Source organism: Salminus brasiliensis, chromosome 6 (genome assembly GCF_030463535.1).
Source record: "Salminus brasiliensis chromosome 6, fSalBra1.hap2, whole genome shotgun sequence".
NCBI classification, from domain to species: Eukaryota; Metazoa; Chordata; class Actinopteri; order Characiformes; family Bryconidae; genus Salminus; species Salminus brasiliensis.
This window is the reverse complement of record NC_132883.1, coordinates 708,408-734,220: the sequence shown is the minus strand read 5'-3', so window position 1 is coordinate 734,220 and position 25,813 is coordinate 708,408. Positions and strand designations below refer to the sequence as shown.

General features: G+C 39.6%; 2 protein-coding genes and 1 long non-coding RNA gene across 4 annotated transcripts; 2 read left to right on the top strand and 1 right to left on the bottom strand.

The window, feature by feature from the left end:
• Nucleotides 1-6,271: 6,271 nt before the first annotated feature.
• Nucleotides 6,272-12,061, top strand: LOC140557109 (uncharacterized). Its single transcript, XM_072681260.1, has 3 exons — nucleotides 6,272-6,371; nucleotides 8,106-8,614; nucleotides 9,943-12,061. Exons 2-3 carry the CDS (start codon nucleotides 8,117-8,119, stop codon nucleotides 10,633-10,635), a joined length of 1,191 nt encoding a protein of 396 aa, XP_072537361.1. The 5' UTR covers nucleotides 6,272-6,371; nucleotides 8,106-8,116; the 3' UTR covers nucleotides 10,636-12,061.
• A 214-nt stretch (nucleotides 12,062-12,275) lies between these two features.
• igf3 (insulin-like growth factor 3) lies at nucleotides 12,276-20,742 on the top strand. The gene is made up of 4 exons (XM_072681264.1): nucleotides 12,276-13,281; nucleotides 15,903-16,050; nucleotides 18,312-18,469; nucleotides 20,216-20,742. Exons 1-4 carry the CDS (start codon nucleotides 13,231-13,233, stop codon nucleotides 20,441-20,443), a joined length of 585 nt encoding a protein of 194 aa, XP_072537365.1. The 5' UTR covers nucleotides 12,276-13,230; the 3' UTR covers nucleotides 20,444-20,742.
• On the bottom strand, nucleotides 17,251-23,575 carry LOC140557117 (uncharacterized). Of its 2 annotated transcripts, XR_011979796.1 has the most exons (4): nucleotides 23,545-23,575; nucleotides 20,175-20,305; nucleotides 18,492-18,554; nucleotides 17,251-17,910 (listed from the first exon to the last, which is right to left on the bottom strand). It is a non-coding gene; the product is annotated as an uncharacterized lncRNA (long non-coding RNA). The 2 variants fall into 2 exon arrangements; XR_011979795.1 differs by lacking the exon at nucleotides 23,545-23,575 and having other exon boundaries at nucleotides 20,175-20,334.
• Nucleotides 23,576-25,813: the final 2,238 nt, after the last annotated feature.

Below are 25,813 nucleotides of genomic sequence, written 5' to 3'. Positions count from 1 at the left end.
CTCCCATCCATCTACTGAACTCTCACCATTCAACCATGACCAGATACACACAGTTTAACAGGGTGGAAAAGCTTTGATCCTAGTCTAGTTTACTGTCTGTCTGTGTTTATGGTTTATACTAGATGAAAGCTTGGTGAAGAAGATGATCACCTGATTCTTTGTTTGTTCTTCTTTCCTTCCATTATAACCGCTATGACTCGAAGCAGCTACTGTTTACTTTCCTTTCATTCTCACTTTACTGGAAAAAGCTCCATAGCAGTGAGGGGGATGTTTATCCACACTAATAATCAGTAAAGGATAAAGGAGTTACCGAAGAGCAGGAGAAGAGCCGCAGTCTGAGAGCTCCACATTCTGATACAGCAGCTCACCTGAACAAGACGAGGGAACAGAGTTAGTCCACAGATACAGAAACACAGCTCAGCCGCCTGTCATTATGTTTCTTATCTAGTAAATTCTGTTTATATATTTACTCTAATATAGAGTCTAAAACACGCACACGCACACACACACACACACACACACACACACACACACACACACACACTCAGAGAACATACCTGTGTACAGATGATGATCCCTCCGAGCAGCTTCCGCTACAACCCCTCACCAGCTTCTTAAATACTCATTAGCAGGAAGGGGGCGTGTCCTCATTCACGCCTGAGTTGCGTCTTCAGTGACTCCTCCACTTGGTGGGCGTGTCTTTGGTGATGGTTGATAATGAAAAACAAGTTGAATTGAATATTATTTATTGCCACCCCCCTAGAATGTATGTATGTGTGTGTGTTGAAGGGTACACACTGTAACACACACCTGTATACAGGAACCAGGGACACAGATACAGCCCATAGTTCTCCTATCCAAACCCACCAGTGCAGCTACACGAGTCTTCTGAGTTTTATATGGAATGATGATGATGATGATGATGATGAAGGTAAAATAGTGAATAGAGAATCTGAACTAATGCAGTTCTCTTTAGGGACTACTTTCTGTAGCCGCACTACACCCTGCAGCATGTATACCTCCACCATTTTAATGATCTGATTCTAAAAGCAGGTTCTAGAGTCGAACTCTTCTCAGAACTCTGGTAGAACCGTGTCTCAGGCATCAGGCAGCGTCTTCATCACCATTAGGTGAAGAACTTTCTGTGAGGAGCTTTTATTAGAGCTTCAGATGTCTGCTTCCCTTCACCTCCACTGTAGAACCACAGCTCTGACTGGAGGAGCTTATCTAGAACCTCCACTGTAGAACAGCTCTGACTGGGGAGATTATCTAGAACCTCCACTGTAGAACTCCAGCTCTGACTGGGGGAGCTTATCTAGAACCTCCACTGTAGAACAGCTCTGACTGGAGGAGGGTATCTAGAACCGAGCATTTCACACAAAATCCACCAAACCTCCACTCTGAACGCGTCTGTTTTCAGTACATGTAATTATACACGTTTGAAATTTTGGTGGAATTTCCCTTATTTACAGTCTGAGCGTTGAGTTAGAGTGTCAGATTTTCCATGATTACGCTGATTATGAAAATAATCATGTATACAGTAAATATACAGTAGGTATTAACAGCAATACACATGAAGAGTAGGAATACTGCTGATATTTGTCAGATATACAGTAAACATGGGTCATTTAAGCTCATAGAAATACATCACTGCTGACACTGACCTCAGACAGGTCAAACAAACAAATCACATTACTTTTTATTGGTGTACAAAAAAAAAAATGAAATAGAGACTTGAAATAGAACAACAAAATGACTTGACTACAAGACTACAAAGTTCTTTATTTTCACTTCCTTCACTTCCTGTTTGTTTGTTTTAATTTTTATATTTAAAGTATTACTGGTAGCAGTGCCCAAACCTACACCCGGAGATTACCTAAACATTTGCCCCAAATTATGTTTAGAACAAGACCTAATCAATTTGTGTCTGTAGTCTGGCCCAATTTATTTTTACAACATGAATAGTATCTGTAATCTGTCTTAAATTATTTTCACAAAATGGCCTAAAGCTGGCTGAATAATATCTGGTAATTGGCCCAAATTATATTTACAATATGGCCTAATGAAGGCTGAATAGTATCTGTAATCTGTCCACAATTATTTTTACAACATGGCCTAAAGAAGGCTGAATAATATCTGGTAATTGGCCCAAATTATATCTACTATATAATATGACCTAATGAAGGCTGAAAAGTGACTTAAATCTGGCACAAATTATTTTTACAACATGGCCTAAAGAAGGCTGAATAGTATCTGTAAAATTATATTTACAACATGGCCTAAAGAAGGCTGAATAGTATCTGTAAAATTATATTTACAACATGGCCTAAAGAAGGCTAAATAGTATCTGTATAATTATATTTACAACATGACCTAAAGAAGGCTGAATAGTATCTGTAAAATTATATTTACAACATGGCCTAAAGAAGGCTAAATAATATCTGTACAATTATATTTACAACATGACCTAAAGAAGGCTGAATAGTATCTGTAAAATTATATTTACAACATGGCCTAAAGAAGGCTAAATAGTGTCTGTAAAATTATATTTACAACATGGCCTAAAGAAGGCTAAATAGTGTCTGTAAAATGATATTTACAACATGGCCTAAAGAAGGCTGAATAATATCTGTACAATTATATTTACAACATGGCCTAAAGAAGGCTGAATAGTATCTGTAAAATTATATTTACAACATGGCCTAAAGAAGGCTAAATAATATCTGTACAATTATATTTACAACATGGCCTAAAGAAGGCTAAATAATATCTATACAATTATATTTACAACATGACCTAAAGAAGGCTGAATAGTATCTGTAAATTTATATTTACAACATGGCCTAAAGAAGGCTAAATAGTGTCTGTAAAATGATATTTACAACATGGCCTAAAGAAGGATGAATAGTATCTGTAAAATTATATTTACAACATGGCCTAAAGAAGGCTAAATAGTATCTGTAAAATTATATTTACAACATGACCTAAAGAAGGCTAAATAGTGTCTGTAAAATGATATTTACAACATGGCCTAAAGAAGGATGAATAGTATCTGTAAAATGATATTTACAACATGGCCTAAAGAAGGCTGAATAGTATCTGTAAAATTATATTTACAACATGACCTAAAGAAGGCTGAATAGTATCTGTAAAATTATATTTACAACATGACCTAAAGAAGGCTGAATAGTATCTGTAAAATTATATTTACAACATGGCCTAAAGAAGGCTAAATAGTATCTGTAAAATTATATTTACAACATGGCCTAAAGCTGGCTAAATAGTGTCTGTAAAATTATATTTACAACATGGCCTAAAGAAGGCTAAATAGTATCTGTAAAATTATATTTACAACATGACCTAAAGAAGGCAGAATAGTATATGTAAAATTATATTTACAACATGGCCTAAAGAAGGCTAAATAGTGTCTGTAAAATTATATTTACAACATGGCCTAAAGAAGGCTGAATAGTATCTGTAAAATGATATTTACAACATGGCCTAAAGAAGGCTAAATAGTATCTGTAAAATTATATTTACAACATGGCCTAAAGAAGGCTGAATAGTATCTGTAAAATTATATTTACAACATGGCCTAAAGAAGGCTAAATAGTATCTGTAAAATTATATTTACAACATGACCTAAAGAAGGCTAAATAGTGTCTGTAAAATGATATTTACAACATGGCCTAAAGAAGGATGAATAGTATCTGTAAAATTATATTTATAACATGGCCTAAAGAAGGCTAAATAGTATCTGTAAAATTATATTTACAACATGACCTAAAGAAGGCTGAATAGTATCTGTAAAATGATATTTACAACATGGCCTAAAGAAGGCTGAATAGTATCTGTAAAATTATATTTACAACATGGCCTAAAGAAGGCTAAATAGTGTCTGTAAAATGATATTTACAACATGGCCTAAAGAAGGATGAATAGTATCTGTAAAATGATATTTACAACATGGCCTAAAGAAGGCTGAATAGTATCTGTAAAATTATATTTACAACATGGCCTAAAGAAGGCTAAATAGTGTCTGTAAAATGATATTTACAACATGGCCTAAAGCTGGCTGAATAGTATCTGTACAATTATATTTACAACATGGCCTAAAGAAGGCTAAATAGTGTCTGTAAAATGATATTTACAACATGGCCTAAAGAAGGATGAATAGTATCTGTAAAATTATATTTATAACATGGCCTAAAGAAGGCTAAATAGTATCTGTAAAATTATATTTACAACATGACCTAAAGAAGGCTGAATAGTATCTGTAAAATGATATTTACAACATGGCCTAAAGAAGGCTGAATAGTATCTGTAAAATTATATTTACAACATGGCCTAAAGAAGGCTAAATAGTGTCTGTAAAATGATATTTACAACATGGCCTAAAGAAGGATGAATAGTATCTGTAAAATGATATTTACAACATGGCCTAAAGAAGGATGAATAGTATCTGTAAAATTATATTTATAACATGGCCTAAAGAAGGCTAAATAGTATCTGTAAAATTATATTTACAACATGACCTAAAGAAGGCTGAATAGTATCTGTAAAATGATATTTACAACATGGCCTAAAGAAGGCTGAATAGTATCTGTAAAATTATATTTACAACATGGCCTAAAGAAGGCTAAATAGTGTCTGTAAAATGATATTTACAACATGGCCTAAAGAAGGATGAATAGTATCTGTAAAATGATATTTACAACATGGCCTAAAGAAGGCTGAATAGTATCTGTAAAATTATATTTACAACATGGCCTAAAGAAGGCTAAATAGTGTCTGTAAAATGATATTTACAACATGGCCTAAAGCTGGCTGAATAGTATCTGTACAATTATATTTACAACATGGCCTAAAGAAGGCTAAATAGTGTCTGTAAAATGATATTTACAACATGGCCTAAAGAAGGATGAATAGTATCTGTAAAATTATATTTATAACATGGCCTAAAGAAGGCTAAATAGTATCTGTAAAATTATATTTACAACATGACCTAAAGAAGGCTGAATAGTATCTGTAAAATGATATTTACAACATGGCCTAAAGAAGGCTGAATAGTATCTGTAAAATTATATTTACAACATGGCCTAAAGAAGGCTAAATAGTGTCTGTAAAATGATATTTACAACATGGCCTAAAGAAGGATGAATAGTATCTGTAAAATGATATTTACAACATGGCCTAAAGAAGGCTGAATAGTATCTGTAAAATTATATTTACAACATGGCCTAAAGAAGGCTAAATAGTGTCTGTAAAATGATATTTACAACATGGCCTAAAGCTGGCTGAATAGTATCTGTACAATTATATTTACAACATGGCCTAAAGAAGGCTAAATAGTGTCTGTAAAATGATATTTACAACATGGCCTAAAGCTGGCTGAATAGTATCTGTTAATTGGCCCAAATTATATTTACAATATGGCTAAATGAAGGCTGAATAGTGTCTGTAATCTGGCCCAAATTATTTTTACAACATGAATAGTATCTGGTAATTGGCCCAAATTATATTTAAAATATGGCCTAAAGAAAGCTGAATAGTATCTGTTAATTGGCCCAAATTATATTTACAATATGGCTAAATGAAGGCTGAATAGTGTCTTTAATCTGGCCCAAATTATTTTTACAACATGAATAGTATCTGGTAATTGGCCCAAATTATATTTAAAATATGGCCTAAAGAAAGCTGAATAGTATCTGTTAATTGGCCCAAATTATATTTACAATATGGCTAAATGAAGGCTGAATAGTGTCTGTAATCTGGCCCAAATTATTTTTACAACATGAATAGTATCTGGTAATTGGCCCAAATTATATTTAAAATATGGCCTAAAGAAAGCTGAATAGTATCTGTTAATTGGCCCAAATTATATTTACAATATGGCTAAATGAAGGCTGAACAGTGTTTGTAATCTGGCCCAAAATATTTTTACAACACAAATAGTATCCGCACTCTGGCCCAAATGATATTTACAGCATGGCAAATGTAAACAATTGTAGTATTGTATTCTGACCATATTGCATATGTCATGTATGGACATGCTTCATCATACACATACAGAGAAATACAATTAGAAAATTTAAATAAGAAATTGTAATGAAACAATACATTTATTAAACGTGGTCTCGTTTATATATTTATATATACTCAAACTGCTGTCGGTGTTTTTAACTGCATCTTCAGCGAAACGACAGAGGACTTTTAGTTTGACATTACGCATGAAAACTTACGGGAAGTTCGTCAGATCCGGTCGGTTTTCTCCAAAACAAGAGTCATAAGCGATGCGTTTCAGGTTCTGGAAATAGAAACTGAAATTACACCTGGGTTTTAGGATATCGTTTGAGTGCAGGAGGAAACAGGTATGCTGTGATTTGGGTGTGTTTGTGTTTATAAGACACATTTTCTGAGAAAGATAATAAAATACCCGCACATGAATTTGTCTAGTTTGTCGAATTGTCCGTTCCACCTTAAATGGTGCTGCAGTTACATTCTGGCGCCTCGGGCGCCAGAATGTAACTGCAGCACCATTTAAGGTGGAACGGACAATTCGACAAACTAGTCAAATTCAGCCTGTTAAAAACTAGAAATTAGGCCCTAATTGTTTACTTTTACTGCAGCGATTTAAAATATAAGCTTCTAAAATATTCACTGTGTTCATTATATTATATAATATTTTTTCTTTCTTAATTATGAATCATAATCTCAGCTCTTCGCTGAGATATCCCACAGCAGCTGTAACACACTGTTTATTATCCAGCATATTAAAGTTATATAAAGGTGTTTTACTCCAATGAGATTCGAGACTTCGGGGTTATGCAATCTTGCCTTGTCACAACATCCCAAACTCACCCCCCTGCTACATCAAACAATGCCTTTGATCTAGTTAACATCATGCAAATTTAAAGAGCAATCACAAAAAAAAAAACCATTGCATGCTTCAGATTGTTTAGTTGTTAAAGTTACATAACACAATACCTTTATTTATCTATAATAAATAATTTAGAAATTAAAAGCAGAATTACAAGCGGTTTTCTGTGCCGAATGCTTGATTGCTGTTATGTATTTTGTACAATATTTGCAGGTGGTTGCTATGGTGTCTCAGGTGGTTGTTGCAAAGTGGTTGCTGTGGTATATCTGGCTGTTGCTAGGTGGTTGATATGGTGTTCTAGGTAGTTAGTAGTCAGAAGTTGTTGCAGTGGTATCTTAGGTGGTTGTTTGTGTGTTACTATGTGTTGCTGTGGAATCCCTAGGTTATTCTACTAGGTAGTTGCTAAGATATTCCAGGCAGTTGTTAAGGAGTTCAAATAGTTATATGGTAGCCTGTGTTACATGTGTTAATTGGTAGTGGTTAGTGTTCCACGTAGTCACTAGGTTGTTGCTAAGTGGTTGCTATGGTATCTAGGTCATTATTCAGAAGTTGTTGCAGTTGCAGTGGTAGTTTGTGTGTTACATTGTGTTGCTATGGTATCCCATGGGGTCCCTAGGTTGTTTTTAAGCTTTTGCTATGCTATCTCAGGTGGTTGCTTTGTTGTTTGTGGTGGTTGCTGTGGTGTCCCAGGTGGTTGCTAGTTACTTGCTAAGATATTTCAGGCAGTTGTTAGGAGTTGAAAGGGTATCTTTGATGGTTCCATGTGTTGATAGGTAGTTTTTTAATTGTTGCTAAGTGGTTGCTATGATATATATGGTTGTTGCTAGGTGGTTGATATGGTATCTAGGTAGTTGTTAAGAAGTTGTTTGGCAGTTGCAATGATATTTGTGTGTTACTTTGTGTTGCTGTGGTATACAATGGGGTCCCTAGGTTGTTCTTAAGCGATTGCTATGCTGTCTCAGTTGGTTGCTTGGTTGTTTGTGGTGGTTGCTAATATGTTGATAGGTGGTTGCTGTGGTATTCCAGGTAGTTGCTGTAGAGTTGCTATGGTATTTCAGTATTTGCTAATGCATTTCTGGCTGCTTAGTAGTTTTTTGCAGAAGTATTGCTAAGGGCTTTACATGTCCACACAAATGGTTGCTAGGATGTTGCTATGTGGTTGCTATGGTATTAGAGGTATGTAAACAGGTAAACTTCTATGTTGATATTGCTTTTCTCTCTCCAGACGGACTCATCATGCCTTCGGAGGACAATACTGAAGTTTACATCCCTAAAGACGCCTGCGTCAGAACTGTCCCTGTGCAGTGCCTTCCCTCATCCATCGCCAGGAAGATCGCCATGCAGCCGTCGCCAAGTGGGCCAGAGAGGTCCGTAGACGGCTCGTCTCAGATGGCCACGTGGATCTGTCCAGTTGAGCTGCGAAAGAAAGGAGCCTCCACCTACGGGACGGCACAGACCCACCGCTTTCTGACCCGGGGTCATGTCAGGATGCCGGTCATCAGCTCCAATCCCACAGCTTCCAGAATCTTCCACAGGTTTCTGTCCTCAGGTAAATGCTCTCCGCAGGCGGAGCAGCGGGATGCCCCAGCAGTGTCCAGCCTCAGGCGGAACGCCGTCATCCTTTACAGCGGTCAGATATTCCTCTCAGTGCGGAAGAAAAAGAGAGGTCAAGCAGATTCACGGAGCTTCAGCGTACCTGTCATGGCCTCCCGGAAACCTCCCTCCCCGTTTCCTGTAAGCATGATGGCGACTCCACAGCGCCCTCTACAGTATATGCTATAGCTGTACTTGCTGCGTTAAGGTAGATTTTCTTTAGTGGATTATTTGAATTGACTGACTGAGTAAATCAGTCTGCACTGAATGTATACTTACAGGTTAGGAAAGTGGGCAGAGCGCCTCCTGCTGTTTGGGTTCAGGTAATGCTCATTACAGGTTGTACAGCATTGTGTCTTGTAGCATATCGCTTGTTAAGGACAGTTGCAGTGGTATCAGGTGGTTGCTCGGGTGTTGCTAGTGGTATTCCAGTTAGTTGCTAGGTTGTTTTGTGGTTTCTGTGGTTTGCCGGGTGGTTGATATGGTGTTTAAGGTAGTTGTTAAGGCAGTGTCAGTGGTGTCTTTGTTGGTTGTTATGACATTTACAGGTAGTCGCTACATTATTTTTATGTGGTTGCTGCGGTATCTCAGGTGGTTGGTAGGTGGTTGTTCTGGTATTTTAGGTAGTTGTTAAGGAGTTGCAGTGGTGTCTTTGGAGGTTAATGTAATATTCCAGGTAGTCACTAGGTTGTTGTTCCATGGTTGCTGTGTTCCAAGTGTTAAGGAGTTACTAGGCAGTTGCAATGGTATCTTTGGTGGTTGCTAGGCTACCCGATGTTCCAAGTAGTTGTTAAGGAGTTGCTGGGCAGTTGTAGTAGATGTCTTTGGTGGTTAATCTGACAATCCAGGTAGTCGCTATGGAGGCTAAGAGATGTTAAGTGGTTGCTGTGGTATCTCAGGTGGTTGGTAGGTGGTTGTTCTGGTGTTTTAGGTAGTTGTTAAGGAGTTGCAGTGGTGTCTTTGGTGGGTAATGTAATATTCCAGGTACTCATTAGGTTGTTGTTCCGTGGTTGCTGTGGTATCTCAGGTGTTCCAGGTAGTTGTCAAGAAGTTATTAGTCAGTTGCAATGGTATCATCGGTGGTTGCTCTGACATTCCACGTAGTCACTAAGTTGTTGTTAAGTTGCTGCTGTGGTATCTCAGGTGCTTGCTAGGCAGGTGGTTGCTGGGCAGTTGCAATGGTATCATTGGTGGTTGCTCTGACATTCTATGTCGCTAGGGATGTTGTTAAGTTGTTGCTGTGGTCTCTGGTTTGACAGGTGGTAGATATGGTGTTCTAGACAGTTGTTAAGAAGTTACTAGGCAGATTCCTATGACATTTTAGGTAGTTGGAAGGTTGTTGTTAAGTGGTTGCTATGCTTTTTCAGAACTCCTTTCAGGGTGGAGGTTTTTGTATAATTGAATACATGTAGGAAACACAGACAGCCCTGCGGCCGTAATGGTCACTCTGATGCTTGTTTATATTTCAGGAAGAAGGCGGCCAGGCAGAAGAAGCAGAAAAAGAACCATTGAGAAGAGAAGCTGGGTGTCCATTAAGAGAAGAATGCGCTAGAGAGAGTGATGTAGGTGTTCGCTATAAGGATGAGCCAATGGAGAGCGCTGAGGAAGCTCCAGATCCAGGCCAGCAGGCTGATGAACAGCTAGCGGAAGGAGAAGATCATTTGAATCTGAAGGATGTGAATGTGAACAAATTTGACGCTCAGACGTCCAATGCTGCTAGCACCAGTCTTAGCATTAGCATCAGCTGTGAACTCCAGGGTGGCACTGAAGTTGATGCTGATGTCACTGATGGTTGCACTGCTGAAGAAGGTAGTTTAGCTGCTAAAGATCACAGAAGCTCTTTGGAAAGTTTTCCTGTTATATCCCACATCACTTCCCTGGCGAAAGGTTGGAGTGGTGCTGATGTGGTTGTGAATGATGGAATGTTCTGCAGTAGGTCAGAAGAACCAACGCTGGAAGAACATCAGAACAGAGCTCAGGTCACTGAGACTCCTCCCCCTGAGAATCTGCAGAACGGAGGTGAGGGTGTTCTACCCTGCTTTATGTTGCCTTCAGAAAATCTGGATTTTGAGGCTCTGGAGCGAGAAGAGAGGATCAGACGCATTCAGAATTCACTGAGGAACATGCATGCCAAGCTGGACACGCTAAACAGTCAGCAGTGAGGCGGTTCCAGATAATATTTCCAGAAAACATCAAAACTGAACTTGATACAGTTTAAAAAACCATCAGAATAGAACATGATTCTAGAAAACATCAAAGCATAAAAGAGTTCTAGAAAACATCAAAGCATAAAGGAGTTCTGGAAAACATCAAAGCATAAAAGAGTTTTAGAAAGCATGAAAGCATAAAAGAGTTGTAGAAAACATCCAAGCATAAAAGAGTTCTAGAAAGCATCAAAGCATGAAAGAGTTCTAGAAAGCATCAAAGCATGAAAGAGTTGTAGAAAACATAAAAGCATAAAAGAGTTTTAGAAAGCATCAAAGCATAAAAGAGTTGTAAAAACATCAAAGCATAAAAGTTGTAGAAAACAGCAACGCATAAAAGAGTTTAAGAAAATATCAAAGCATAAAGAAGTTCTGGAAAACATCAAAGCCGAATCAAGTTCCAGAAAATATTCATATTAAACACAGTTCTAGAAAATACTGAAGCAGAACATAGTTACAGTTCTATTCAATATAGAAAATGCTCTATATTCCTAAAAATGGGGTTCCCCAAGGGTTCTCCACTAAAGACAATGGTTCTATATAGAACCAAATGCAACTCAAAAACCTTTGAATGCTTGAGTAATTCTTCACACACAAGGAAAATCAATTGTATACGGTTCTTTATGTAATCATTGAAAATGGTTCTGTTGAGCTCCAGGTTCACTTTTCCTTTTGTAGGTGGTGTGTTATAGTAGCGGAAAGTTTCACTCTTATGACCAGTCAAAGAATCCTTTTAGCACCATGTAGAACCCATTTAGTTTGAAGTGTAGCTCAGTAAATGTGACCCTGACTGCATTATGTTACTGTGTTTCTATATTTAACTGACAGACGTTTCATTTGTTTGTTTTATATAATGTAGTATATTACATAATGTGTATGTAAGTATGGTACTGTGTGTGTGTGTGGCTTTGGGTGTGTGTGTGGCTTTGTTTTTTTTGTTAAATAAGCAACAATTACAGCCTAAAACATTAATAAGCAGTGTTCAGTTGGTTGTTCCACTGCGCTGATGGTTAGTAGGAAGTGAGGCTGGAGTAAACGCAGGGACTGCTGGACTGTTTCCTCTCTGATAGACGTGACTCTGATGAGTTACATCATGTCTTTGTTCTGAGTTGTTTGTTCTCTGTTTGTTTATCTGATTGCCGGCTGTTCCTCTCACTATCACCTCACACTTCACTGCAGAAGCTCTTCTTCATTAATATCATCTCCAGTGATGATAAAACTCCCCCGCTGTCATCAGCAATGATGTGAACACTCCGCCAGAGGCCTGAAGTGTAGGAGCCTGGAGTCCATTTATCATTTTTCTCTTTTTTATTTTTGTAAAATCTATACATATGTAAAATATAATATATCTATATATATGTAAGATCTATAAATAAAACAATAACTGAAACTAATATACTGATGGTCATGACATTATTATAACTATGTGCTTGTTGTAAGTAATTATATCTATATGTGTTTTTTAGTACAAATTTGCAAAAAGAACTAAATAATATTCATAACATTAGATGTATATAAAAATTTATAATGTATAGATGTATATAAAATGTATACACATACTGACTGGATTTAAAAGGGTTTTCAATCTTACAATCAAATTATATGCACTGCTGAAACATTCAGTATCTGTTTAAAATACATTTTTACCCAAAAATAGAAAATAAAAACCTTTAGTCCAAACTTATGAACTGTTGATGCTAGAAACACAACAATCAGCCATAACATTACAACCACTGAATAAGATAAACTGAAAAACACTGCTGATCTGGGTCCAGTGGCTCCTGTCTGTTGGGGGATGGATCTACATATTAGGCAGTGAGTGAACGGTCAGGTCTTGAAGGTGATGAAGGTGATGAATCAGGAAAAATGGACAAGCGTAAGAACCTGAGACACTTTGACAAGAACCAATCTGTGATGTTCTAGATAATGACTGTATCAGAACATCTTCAGGACATCAGGCAGGTCTTGTGGGATGTTCTCTCCCGGTATGCCGTGGTCAGGACCTATCAAAAGTGCTCCAAGGAAGGACAATCAGTCAACCGGCGACAGGGTCACGGGCACCCAAGGCTCTTACTAATGCTCATGGAGGCTCCGCCCACCTCACAACTTATAGGACTTAAAGGATCTGCTGCTAACGCTAGTCTTGGTGTCAGATCCCACAGCAGGACACCTAAGATGAACTATATCAGGCATAACTTTAGTCTGAATGGGAGGAGCTAAACTGCTGTAGGCTGATTAGAAGGGAAAATATGTAAATATGTTGATTTTTGTGACATCACAAAGACAAATGTTATATATATAAAAAAATATACATGTGATCTTTAATTCTGAAGATCAGTGTGTGGTAGGTGTGCATGCATGTCTATGGATGAACCAAAGAGACAGTGTGCGAATGATAACGTGCGATTAGTGTGTGTGTGTGTGTGTGAGTGTGTGTGTGTGTGTTCTCGAGGCCCAGCCCATCCTGCCCACCTATAAAACAGCAGTGGAGTGTTTGTCAGTCTGGAGATTCGGCCTACAGGGGGGCAGAAACACACTGGACTCACAGCAGTCATGGCTCACAATGAAGGATACATACTATCTGCTGCAGGATCCATGCTCCAGGTACAATACACACATACACACACACACACACACACACTCCAGTGTCTGCAAACACAATTAGACACAGATTAGATTGACAAGTACAGAGAACCTCCTAAAGCTGGTTGCAAACCCATGCAGAAGTGTAGTGTGTGGAATATTATGGTATATTTCTGTTGTCACATAAAATCTGATAAATATGATAAATATTTTTAAATTTGTATTTATTTAAAGCATTTCACAATGAATGCACCAATAGAAATGGTCTGAAATAACTTTTTGAGTTACGTCTCCTTGCATTAACATGCTGTTAAGTTCAGACTGCTACAGTGATCTCTACATATTCTGGTATATATAGATATATAGTCTGCATACAGCAAAATATTCTTTATCATATGAGAGGTGAAATGATGCAAAAAATATAAACAGCTATAAAATGTGCAGAATTTACTAGACAATTATATTTTATAGATTTATAAATATATTTATAATTACATACAATTTACATTAACCTGAAGCTGTTATATACCCAAATCAGTATCGCTTCAGAGGAGATAACAGGCAAAATTGAACACATACATCATATCATAATTCCACTGTTGCATGGTCTGGAATGCATTTGCATAAAACATCTTGAGCCAATATTAAAACAAAATATGAATTTACGCATCTCTCTGCCTTCAGTAAACTCTGCAGATACACTTTAGTGAACTTAAATAAATGAGTATAAGAATAAATGACCTCCTTTAATTAAGAAAAGCAGGTTAAATATTATAAGCAATGCATTGAAGTGCAGCTCTTCTGACCACTGAGCCTCTGACCACTGCAAAGCTTGTTTTGACCATGTTGGCACTTTGGCTGGACAGAACTCGTGTAATTTAGGAGCTTTCCTCTCATGGTAGTTCTGGAGTTCTGTGGTCGGTTTTGGAGAGTACTGTGAATTATGTGTGTGTGAGTTGTGTATCAGATGCAGAGTGTCTCAGTGTTTCAGCCTCTGTGTTTGTGTGTCTATGAATAGGTCGTGCCATTATGCTAATTACGGCCTTCATATTGCCTGACAGAAAGTCATTATGGTGGTTTTAAGCTGGTTTAGGTGGGCTGTGGCGCTCTGTACTGGGCCGGCGGGCTGGGTACTGTACTGGTATTATGTTGATGTGCTGGTTGGCCAGTTCTGATGGTTGTGACTGAGCTTCCTCAGCTTGTGAGAAAATTCCCCCTTTTTAAAGTATGAGATATTTTTGAGTTTGTTTTCAGGCTCATATCAGAAGGTTCGAGAACACCTTCCCTTCTGAAAACAAAAACAAATGATTTTTAGCAACAAAACAGAATAAAACAGCTAGCACTACTCGCTAATTGTTTGCTAATGCTAATGCAGCCTTTACTATGAGCCTAAAACTACATTAGAAGCGTTATTTACAAATCAGTTATTTACACATTTACAAAGTTATTTAGTTCATCTTTATTTTAGATGTAAAGAGCAGCCTTTCAGTCCTGAGTCAGTTATGATCAGCTATGGGTTATTATATTGATCTCCAGCTTCATCAGAGGGCCTGTCTCAGTATGAAGAGCAGCTTTTACCTAAATATAGGTTTGAGACTCAGAGCCTCCCTGATTTAACAGGTTTGGCTCATTTTAATGTTTAGTATCTGTTCCTTCAGTTTTTAATTGCAAAAACAAGTGTAACTCTTATGCAAAAGTTTGTGCACCCTTGTTCAAATGGCACATATTTATGTTCTGAGTGTAAACATGTAAAATAAATCCTCTACAATAAAAAGATGTACATATTTAGTGTGCCATTACTTTTGCACACAACTCATTTATATATATTATTAATTTAATAATTAATAATCTGTTTACTGTAGTAAATAAACAGTAATTACATATTAAAATGTGCTGAAGGGATTTGTACTTTGCATTTCAACAATACCTGGAATTTGCCTGGGGTGCACAAACTTTTGCATAAGACTGTATGTTAAAGAGCCCATATCTTACATATCATATTTTCTTGTTCCTTATTTTGAAATCTATAATCACAACCATTTGCAGCCTCTTTTTATCCAGACTGTTTTTCACACTTATATGTAAATGAGCTCTGTTGTAATTGGCTAATATTTACTGTGCCTCATTCAAAACACAGTTTAACTGAAACACTCCTTATGACTTTGTTTCTAATGGGTGGAGCTAAACTACTGTAGGCTGAACCTCCAGAGGTATGCAAATGTGTTGGTTTTTGTGACATCACAAAAAACAGGAAATTCAGGAGGGACTGTTTTGCAGCATATGTGGGCCGGGAGGTGAACCGATCCGGGTTCTGTGATACAGACTGTTGTCGCTTTAGCGAATCAATAAAAAATAACAATAATAAATAAACACAACATTTTAAACCAGGTTGAAAAGCTTGTCCCCAAACTTTTGACTGTGGTATATATTATCTTATTTCAGTGGCCATGAGTTTGTACAATCAAATCGGTTCATTATCAGCCTGAACACACACACACACACACACACACACACACACACACACACACTGCGCTGATTGCTAAGGAATGCCGCTGTGTGTTGTTGTTTAGCGATGGAGAGCGTGAGGAGTGTTTTCTGCGCTGTGATAACTCTACAGGTGTGTGATTGGTTCTCCTGAACAGGTGCTGTGCTGGCGGAGTGTGTGTGTGTTCTGCGCACTGCTGTGTGTTGCGGTTCTGCCCGAGCTGGGGGATGCGGCTACACAGCGGTGTGGAACCGAGCTCATTGCGGATCTGGAGTTTGTGTGTGGAGACAGAGGGTTCTACAGAGGTACAAAAACACGCGCGCACACACACACACACACACACACACACATCACACAGTCCCTAATCCTACTGTTATCTACACTATAGGGACAAAAGTATTGGGACACCTGCTCATTCACTGTTTCTTCTGAAATCAAGGGGATTAAAGAGCTGATCCTGCTTCTGTTGGAGTAACTGTCTCTACTGTCCAGAGAAGAAGACTTTCTACTAGATTCTGGATTAAAGCATTGCTGTGAGGATTTGATTGCATTTAGCAACAAGAGTGATAGTGAGGTCAGGATGTTGGATGATGACCCCACCTTATCATCCCCAACTCATCCCATCCAAAAGTACTGGATGGAGCTCCACCACCATCATTCCAGAGAACACAGTTCTTCCACTGCTCCACAGCTCCTCAATGCTGGGGGGCTTTATACCCCTCTAGCCCACACCTGGCCCTACCTGGTCCTATTCTATTGGCAGTACTTCTTCTCTACAGGGACTAGACAAGCTGTGTATTCATTTGCACATCTGTGTCAGCAATGGGTGCAGGTTAAAGCAGCTGAATGCATTCATTAGAAGGGGTGTCCACAAATATTTGGACACAGTGTATTTCCCATTACCTAGCTAGTTGACCAGCTTTTTGACCACCATGACCATCGAAGACCAACTTAGACCATCTGAAACCAGCCACCAGCCGAAGCAGGCCTTCAGCAGGATGTTTCAGCGGGGTACACAGTCAGTGTTTTACACCCTGCACTACAGGAATGCTCTCTACGCTTATTTTCAACTGAGGAGAATATAATCACAACAGTTTACATCAGTTCGTGAAAACTGACCTTACCACTCTGAGATACGCTCTGCGTTATCGCACCGTTCCGCTGACACCTCAGCCTGCAAACGTGCCAGTCAAATAAGTCACTCAGACGGCTCCGATAGCCAGACCGTTATGAAGCAGTGCTGTGGTCAGAGTGGAAATAGTTCTGATAGTGTTTACTCATTAAACAACACACTAATCTCATCGCTCATCGCTCGCTCATGTTCTCTGCCTTTCTGATTCTAATTTGTTGACGTCAGAGCTCTCTCTCTCGTTCCTCTGAGCCCTTTCACCCTGTTCCCCAGCCAAGGCCACCCTCCAATCTCTCTCTCTCTCTTTCTCTCCGGCTTTCTCTCTCTCTGGTTATATGAATGTCTGAAGGAACATAATGACACAGCCTGAGTGATAAACGCTGCAATAATAGGCTTTATCTCTGTAACAATTTCAGAAAAAAATGAATACTGTCAGTCTTCAGCTGTTGCCCTCCTGTTCCTCACAAAACACGCTTCCTCCACGGACATCCAGACTCTCAGGCTTTCACTGCATTTAGAGAATTACTCTTCCACAGCCTGGCTTTCAGGGATAGTTCATACACTATATGGACAAAAGTATTGGGACACACCTCACAAAATCCAGCCCCTAGTTTTGCAGTCTGTCTTTCTTCCACACAAAGAAGGGGAGGTTCTGAAGAGCTCACTGAACTCCAGCGTGGTTCTGTATGTAATAGGAGACACCGCTGCACCAACAACAACAAGTCAGCTGGAGAAATCTCCTCCCTCCTAGATCTTCCTCCATCATCTGTGAGTGGTGTTATTATTGAACAGTGGAAGAGTTTAGGAGGAACAGCTCACAGAGAGCAGCTCAGCCACCGAGTGTCTGTCAGACCACGTAAAGCTACAGAGCGGGGTCAGGGCCGAGTGCTGAGCTCAGAGCAGAGTGCAGAAAAGCCTCCAACTGACTCAGTAACTGCAGCAGAGCTCCAGACCTGCTGCTGCTGGTAGAGCTGCAGAGCTCCAGACCTGCTGCTGCTGGTAGTGCTGCAGGGGGGGACCAGCTCCAGATTAATGCCTGTGGGGTTAGAATGGAATAAATGGACCAATAGAAATGCTCCAAAACAACCTGGAATAAAATCTTTTATATTGACTTCAGTTGAAAGTGTAGAAGGTTTTATCCTCCTCCTGTATAGCTGATGTTTTAGAGATACAAGGTTTCTGCATGACAGCGACAGTATGCTTACATGCCAGGCGGTGATATGCCCTAATATGTTCGATCAGCCATGGCAGGTTTGGTGTACTTCTGGAGCTACAAGGCTAACAGGGCTGACAAGTATTGGATGTTTATATCCCACAAAGTAGCATCTCGCTAACACTCGCCTCGAATAGACTCTGACACTGTTATTTATGATAAGCTATCATTGGAAGTCATCTGGTCTGTGTCTGTGTGTGTGTGTGTGTGTGTGTGTGTATTAGGTCGTGTTGGTGGGGCAAGAAATGGAGGCCCCCGATCTCGGGGTAAAGGCATTGTGGAGCAGTGCTGCATTAAAGGCTGCGACCTACAGCATCTGGAAAAATACTGCGCCAAGCCCAAGAGGGGGCGCCGTCATGCACCAACTGCACAGCAAATGACAGTGAGTATCAGTGGAGAACAACCTCATGATAATCAGGCTCCTCTACAGATGATCTGCCCATGTCTTCATAGGCTGTCTGGTGAAACTGTTGTGAATAGAGTCAGAGTTACTGTTAGAATTAGACTCTAGTTTAGGATTAGGGTTAGGTTTTAAATTAGGGTTGGGGTTTGGGTTAGGGTTAGGGTTTTGATTGGGGTTTTAGGTAGGGTTTGAGTTAGGGTTGGGGTTAGGGTTAGGTTTTGATGTAGGATTGGGGTTTGAGTTAGGGTTTGGGTTTGAGTTAGGGTTTGGGTTTGAGTTAGGGTTTGGGTTTGGGTTGGGTTTGGGTTTGAGGTAGGATTGGGGTTTGAGTTAGGGTTTGGGTTTGAGTTAGGGTTTGGGTTTGGGTTGGGTTTGGGTTTGAGGTAGGATTGGGGTTTGAGTTAGGGTTTGGGTTTGAGTTAGGGTTTGGGTTTGGGTTGGGTTTGGGTTTGAGGTAGGATTAGGGTTTGAGTTAGGGTTAAGTTTTGAGTTAGGGTTGGGGTTTGAGTTAGGGTTGGGGTTTGGGTTGGGGTTTTAGGTAGGGTTTGAGTTAGGATTGGGGTTTGGGTTGGGTTTGGGTTTGAGTTAGGGTTGGGGTTTGGGTCAGGGTTGGGGTTTGGGTTAGGGTTGGGTTGGGGTTTGAGTTAGGGTTTTGATTGGGGTTTTAGGTAGGGTTTGAGTTAGGGTTTGAGTTGGGGTTGGGGTTTGGGTTGGGTTTTGAGGTAGGGTTAGGGTTTGAGTTAGGGTTGGGTTGGGGTTTAGGTTAGGGTTTTGATTGGGGTTTTAGGTAGGGTTTGAGTTAGGGTTGGGGTTTGGGTTGGGTTTTGAGGTAGGGTTAGGGTTTGAGTTAGGGTTTGAGTTGGGGTTGGGGTTTGGGTTGGGTTTTGAGGTAGGGTTAGGGTTTGAGTTAGGGTTGGGGTTTGAGTTAGGGTTTGAGTTGGGGTTGGGGTTTGGGTTGGGTTTTGAGGTAGGGTTAGGGTTTGGGTTAGGGTTGGGGTTTGAGTTAGGGTTTGAGTTGGGGTTTGGGTTGGGTTTTGAGGTAGGGTTGGGGTTTGAGTTGGGGTTGGGGTTTGAGTTAGGGTTTGAGTTGGGGTTGGGGTTTGGGTTGGGTTTTGAGGTAGGGTTGGGGTTTGAGTTGGGGTTGGGGTTTGGGTTGAGTTTTGAGGTAGGGTAAGGGTTTAGGTTAGGGTTGGGGTTTGAGATAGGGTTTGAGTTGGGGTTGGGGTTTGGGTTGGGTTTTGAGGTAGGGTTAGGGTTTAGGTTAGGGTTGGGGTTTGTTAGATCAGTTTTAGCATTAATATAATTTGGTCAGATGAGAGTTAAACCATTTATGGTTAGAGTCAAATGTTTTACACAAAATTAAAACAAGGACTAAGACTAAAATACACACAATACTAATGTTCCATATTTGGTTACATAATTCACAGTGGATATTAAAGCATTTAATAACAGAATAATTCATAGTGGATAGTGAATAACCTAGAACATACTGAATAATTCATAGTAAATACAGCATAATTCATATTAGTATACTAAATAATTCATATTAGTATAGTAAATAATAATAATTTATAGTAGATGCTGAATATTTCATAGTGAATACTGATTAATACATACTAGATTCTGAAAATCTTCTTTGTGGATACTGGATAATTTGTAGTAGATACTGAATGGTTCCACTCACACATGTCCTAACAGCGCTGTGACCCGGTGTGTGTTCTGCAGGAGGAACTGTTCCAGCGGGTGCTTCTGAAGAGGTACTACAGGCTCCAGCATGACGTGCTGCAACTGACCAATAGGCTTGAAGAGCGGACGCTTTACCAGGAGAAATACAGAAACTCGTTTTCACATCAATCTCCCGAGGAATCCCACAAATCAGCTCACTCTAAACCCCAGCATGGAGACAGAGAGTCTGCTCTGAGGACGTTCACTCCTCACAGTCTGCCGTCGTAACCTTCAGCTCAGCTGCCGAGACTCACAGTAAAGAGCTCACATGACTCACAGCCAGCCCCCCTCCAAAAACCACTGTGTTCAGTGTCTGAAGGTTGCTTCTATAGTTTCACACTGAAGCTACGAAACGCATTAATCACTGTACTGATTAGGTACACTGCATTAATCATCTTCTTTGATCATTTTTAAACCATCATCCTGTATCAGCTCCACCTTAAACCATCATCCTGCATCAGCTCCACCTTAAACCATCATCCTGTATCAGCTCCACCTTAAACCATCATCCTGCATCAGCTCCACCTTAAACCATCATCCTGCATCAGCTCCACCTTAAACCATCATCCTGTATCAGCTCCACCTTAAACCATCATCCTGCATCAGCTCCACCTTAAACCATCATCCTGCATCAGCTCCACCTTAAATCATCATCCTGTATCAGTTCCACCTTAAATCATCACCCTGCATCAGCTCCACCTTAAACCATCACCCTGCATCAGCTCCACCTTAAATCATCATACTGTATCAGCTCCACCTTAAACCATCCCCCTGTATCAGATCCACCTTAAATCATCAGCTTCAGGATCATCCTGATGCTCCACTGACTGGAACAGAGAGAAGGGCGTCTCCGTCATTCCCACTCCGGGCCGGAGCGCTGCTGCTGCTACTGCACTATGGAGGTTTGGTGGTGAAGCTGCAGGAGGAGAACCTCTCTCCAGAACTGCTGCTGTGTAACGCTGCAGAACCCATAGAGTCATATTAGTGTAAAATCCTGTAGTGTTACTCTACCACCTCCACCCACATGCTGCTCCACCTTCAGATCAAGCTTCTGCAGCTCTCACACTGTCCAGAATGGCACGTGTACAGTGTGTCCTCTAGTGGTGGCTCAAATCGTGATTTGTATTTACAGCAGTGAGGTACAAGTGAATTACACCACCTTCCTGTAGTGGAAGCCCAGGAGCAAAAAATACTAACTCCTGCATAATGCTGCTTTAGAAGTGAGGAGGTGTAGAAGGAATGAGGTCTGGACTGAAGCTTGGATTAGGTGGGGTTTGACTCTGATTCTGATCCATATAGTGTACAGTGAGATACACTATATGGACAAAAGTATTGGGACACTGCTGATTCATTGTTTCTTCTGGAATCAAGGGTATTAAAAGAGCTGATCCTGCTTCTGTTGGAGTAACTGTCTCTACTGTCCAGAGAAGAAGACTTTCTACTAAATTTTGGAGGAGGAGCATTGCTGTGAGGATTTGATTGCATTCAGCGACAAGAGCAGTGTTAGTGAGGTCGGGATGTTGGAGGATGATCACCACGCCACCTCATCATCCCCACCTCTTCATCTCATCACAAAAGTACTTGATGGAGGGGTGTCCGCAAACTTTTGGGCATAAAGTGTATCAACACTCTGGTCAGCAGAAGGCACAATCAAAAGTTTGGACACACCTGCTCCTAAAAGTGCTTTCTTTATTATTATTGTTTTTTTTTTGTTTTGTTTTTCTTCTTTTTTTCTATTTTCCACCTTTTAGAATAGCAGTGAAAACAGTTCTACAGTGTAATCAATATTTTGACTTCTACTCATCGAGCATATCTGTCATACCCAACGTGATTTCACAGCTTTTTTGTGATTACTTTTATGGACTTCTTAAAATGTTTGAAAGTATTGTTTAGTGGTAAATATTAAATATCTCTTCATGTTTTAAATGTAGCTTTAGTGAGATCCTGTCAAAACAAACTGAAAAAAGGGCTCAGAGTGGTCCAGTGGAAAAATGCAAAGCAAAATAACAAATTTAACAAAATATTTTTTAAATATTTAAATGATTTAAATCAGAATAATTTAAAGTAAATTTGGCAACAACAACAACATCAAAATAATTAGAATGTAAACATTTGCTGATTCGCTGATTTTTTTGCAATTTGCAATGCATTTACACTAATCTGACCAGCGGGTGGCGCCGGCATGCGTGGTCATTTATCGGATTGATTCTTTTACTTGGTTCAGAGTTTCAGAAAGCCTTGGTTCTCCATCACTACAGACACTTATAGACACTCAAACAGCCAATCAGAACACAGCTGACACAATCCTGATTTGCTTAGAAATCAGACACTCTTTTGAAGTATGGGCGGAGCCTCTGAGTGGCTGTGGCTGTATCCCAAACCACACACTACTCTGCCAAACAGTCTGCAAAATAGAACTGTGAGTTCTGGAGAAACTGAGGGGATCTGACATGTAATCTTGAGGATACTGGAGACGGCACTCGGGACTGTAGTAGTCTAAGAGCTGCTACGTCCGATCTCTTGGGAAGATTCACTTTTACTGCTGTTGTTATTCTACACCGCAGGAACAGCACTTTTACTGGAGGGTGGGGTTAGGATGCTTTGCACATCTCTAACAACTATAAAATATCCCTGTATGAACGTTTACCTTAGAAACACACTTAATGCAGTTAAGCACAAGCCTTTAGATCCAATTTCCTAAAGGGGTAAATACTGCTCACCGGCCCTGCTCACAGCGCACTGTAGACACTGCAGCCACGTCAGCTGTAAGGGTGTGTGTGTGAGAGGCAGGTGGAACCAGGGCGGGTTGTTCAGAGTGGTAGAACATGCTGAATGTATTTTTGTCGAGTGAAAAAAATGAAGAATGTACAGTTTTTATTATTTTTTATGTACTTATGAAAAAAAAACCTGAAAGTGAAATTTATGTGATTTATGATGATTTCACATTTTTTGCAGTGTAGTCTACACGTGAATGTCTTGTGTTGGTACTTTCTGGCAGACTGTGAGTAAATGTGTAGAATGTTGAATGGCACAATCGTTAAACTGCAGCCTGAAACTCGGCTGTTTTGTACATATTTTATATCATTATTAAAGAATCATGTATTTTAAGCCTCACTTGGACCCGTTTGTTCTGAATATGGTATGTGTGTGTGTGAGTTCTCTCCAAACACACAGATGTGTGTTAGAATTTCTGCCATCAAGAGCCCATTTCATGAAGTTTTTAAGTTAGTTTTTAAGCATTTCTGCAGCACATGCTGAACGCTGTTTGTGATGTCATAAAACCTCATTAAACCATCATATTTATTATAATTTAAATATATCATACTCACCCATTTCCAAAGCGAGGACAGTTCTGCTCTCTGGAAATCTCGGTCATGGATGACATGGCATGTGGATGACTGTGGCATCACTGGGAATCGAACCTGCGAGTCCCGGATGACAGAGCCAGCACTTAGTGCACCAGTTTAAGGGTGTTTGTACACTGTTGGAGGTTTTTAATCTTAGAAAAGTCATGGACATAAATGGTTCTCTAAATAATGTTCTAAATAAAAATGGTTCTTCTATGGCACAGTGCAGAGAACTGTTTTGGTTAAAAAGAGGCGAAGCCAACAACAGGAAGGTTGTGAGTTCAAATTCTAGTAATTATTGAGTAACCCTGGCTTTGGGTTAGACACTTAAACCCCACTGCTCCAGGTGGCGCTGCTCTGCTGCTTATGCTGTGCTTCTCTCAGTCTGGACAAAGTTAGGCAATAAAACAACCCAGTTAACTCAGAAGTGGTACTGGTCCAATTTCACCTTACATGAGAGCGTTTGGGGGAGTGGGATCAACATCATCAACAGATTATTTATTTATGAGGTATTGTCATACAATATTTACAGCAACGTGTTGATTACGAAAAATTAGGCAATCAAATGCTGGATATTGAATCAGAAAACACATGATAATACTAACTCTGATCATAATATGGATGTTTCTGTGTTTTAATTTTTAACAAAATAAATATATATTATATTATACATATTTATACTTTATTATATATTGTATAAGCTATTGTAATTATATGTTGATTCTTGTTCGTCTTGTTTTTCATACAAGTTGATGCATAGTGGTAAAACCGTTTATTAGCAAAAGATAAAGGGTTTTATATATATATATATATAGTTAAATTGTGGTATTTTACACAGATTATATATTTAGTATTGTTGATTAAAGGAAGCTTTTGGGTTAAAATATTATTGGAAATCCTAATTTTGTCTTAAAAAGAGGATGATGTGATAATTAGCCCTATGCTACACTACGAAACAAGGTTCTATATGGTACTGCTGAAATGTGTTCTATCACTCAATACTGAAGTCCTTTTTATAGAACCATCTACAAACGTTTTTCCACCAATAAAAAGAGAGCTTTAATCAGGCGAAGAATCACTGAAGCATCCAAAGCTCTGCATGAAAAAACTGCCTTTAGTAAGGAACCCTCGTGTACAGATATTGGGTCCTGTAGCACTTATTACTGTAATAATACTTGTCCAATAATGTAATACAGGGTGATGAGCGCCACTGTCATCCTGTTTCTACCAATTATGTAATACAATAACCTTCCCTCGTTATTATTCAATTATTATTAATATTTCCAGGTTGATTATTTGCTCGTTTACATGATTGGGTATGACTTTATTATTCGTTTAATGAACTAAATGATAACTAGATGATTGTATTATTGGGGAATTATTACAATATTAAAAGCTACAGTCTCTCACTTCTGCACTTCTGCACTCCTGCACCCTGATTAGCAGAACCTCGCTTCACACCGTCAGCGCCTCCTCACACAGCCGCTGCTAGAGGAGGTACCAGGCCTCTGCTTTTCCACTGGAAACAATCTAGCAGCTGCAGGCTGAGCTGATAAGCTCCGCAGTCCTTCATCCAGCTTCTCCTGCGTCACAGTCCGATAACACACCCTCACACACCTGGAGCTCAACCACAGCGGCCATCCGGACCAGCCAGGTCAGACATGCCCCCCCACCCCCAGCTGCAGCAGTCAGCGTGGAGCGCTACACAGTGTCTCCATCCGCAGACCTTCAGCCTTTACCAGCCCAGTCCAGTGAAGCAGAGTCTCTCAGTTATATGACTTGTATTCATCTGCTCCCTCTCGGCTGCCGCGAGCTGCAGGAGGAATTTGGAGAAGTGAAAGGAGTCGGTGATAAATTTAGACAGATTTCGACAGCTCAGCAAAAACACAGCAGATAGTTCTGCTTTGTGGTGCCAAAAAACCTCCTATCTCCAAACAGCAGCTTTACAGGAAGAGCCGAAAACCTTCTGAACTTTCTGAACATAGACGTCAATGTAAAAGATTTGATTGATTTTGGAGCGTTTTTATTGGTCCGTTCATCACAGTTCTGATACAGTATAAAGAACAGCTGTTCTGATCACATGGTGAACACAAGGTTCTACAGCAAAGGCTCTATGTAGAACCATGAAAACTCAAAGAACCACTGTTTTTCTCTATGGTGAACACATCCTAATAGGGGGTTCCTTTTGTTCTACAGCACCAAACCTAAAAAGGTTCTTCCTCTCTAGAGAGTCGCCCAGGTGCTCGTTTAG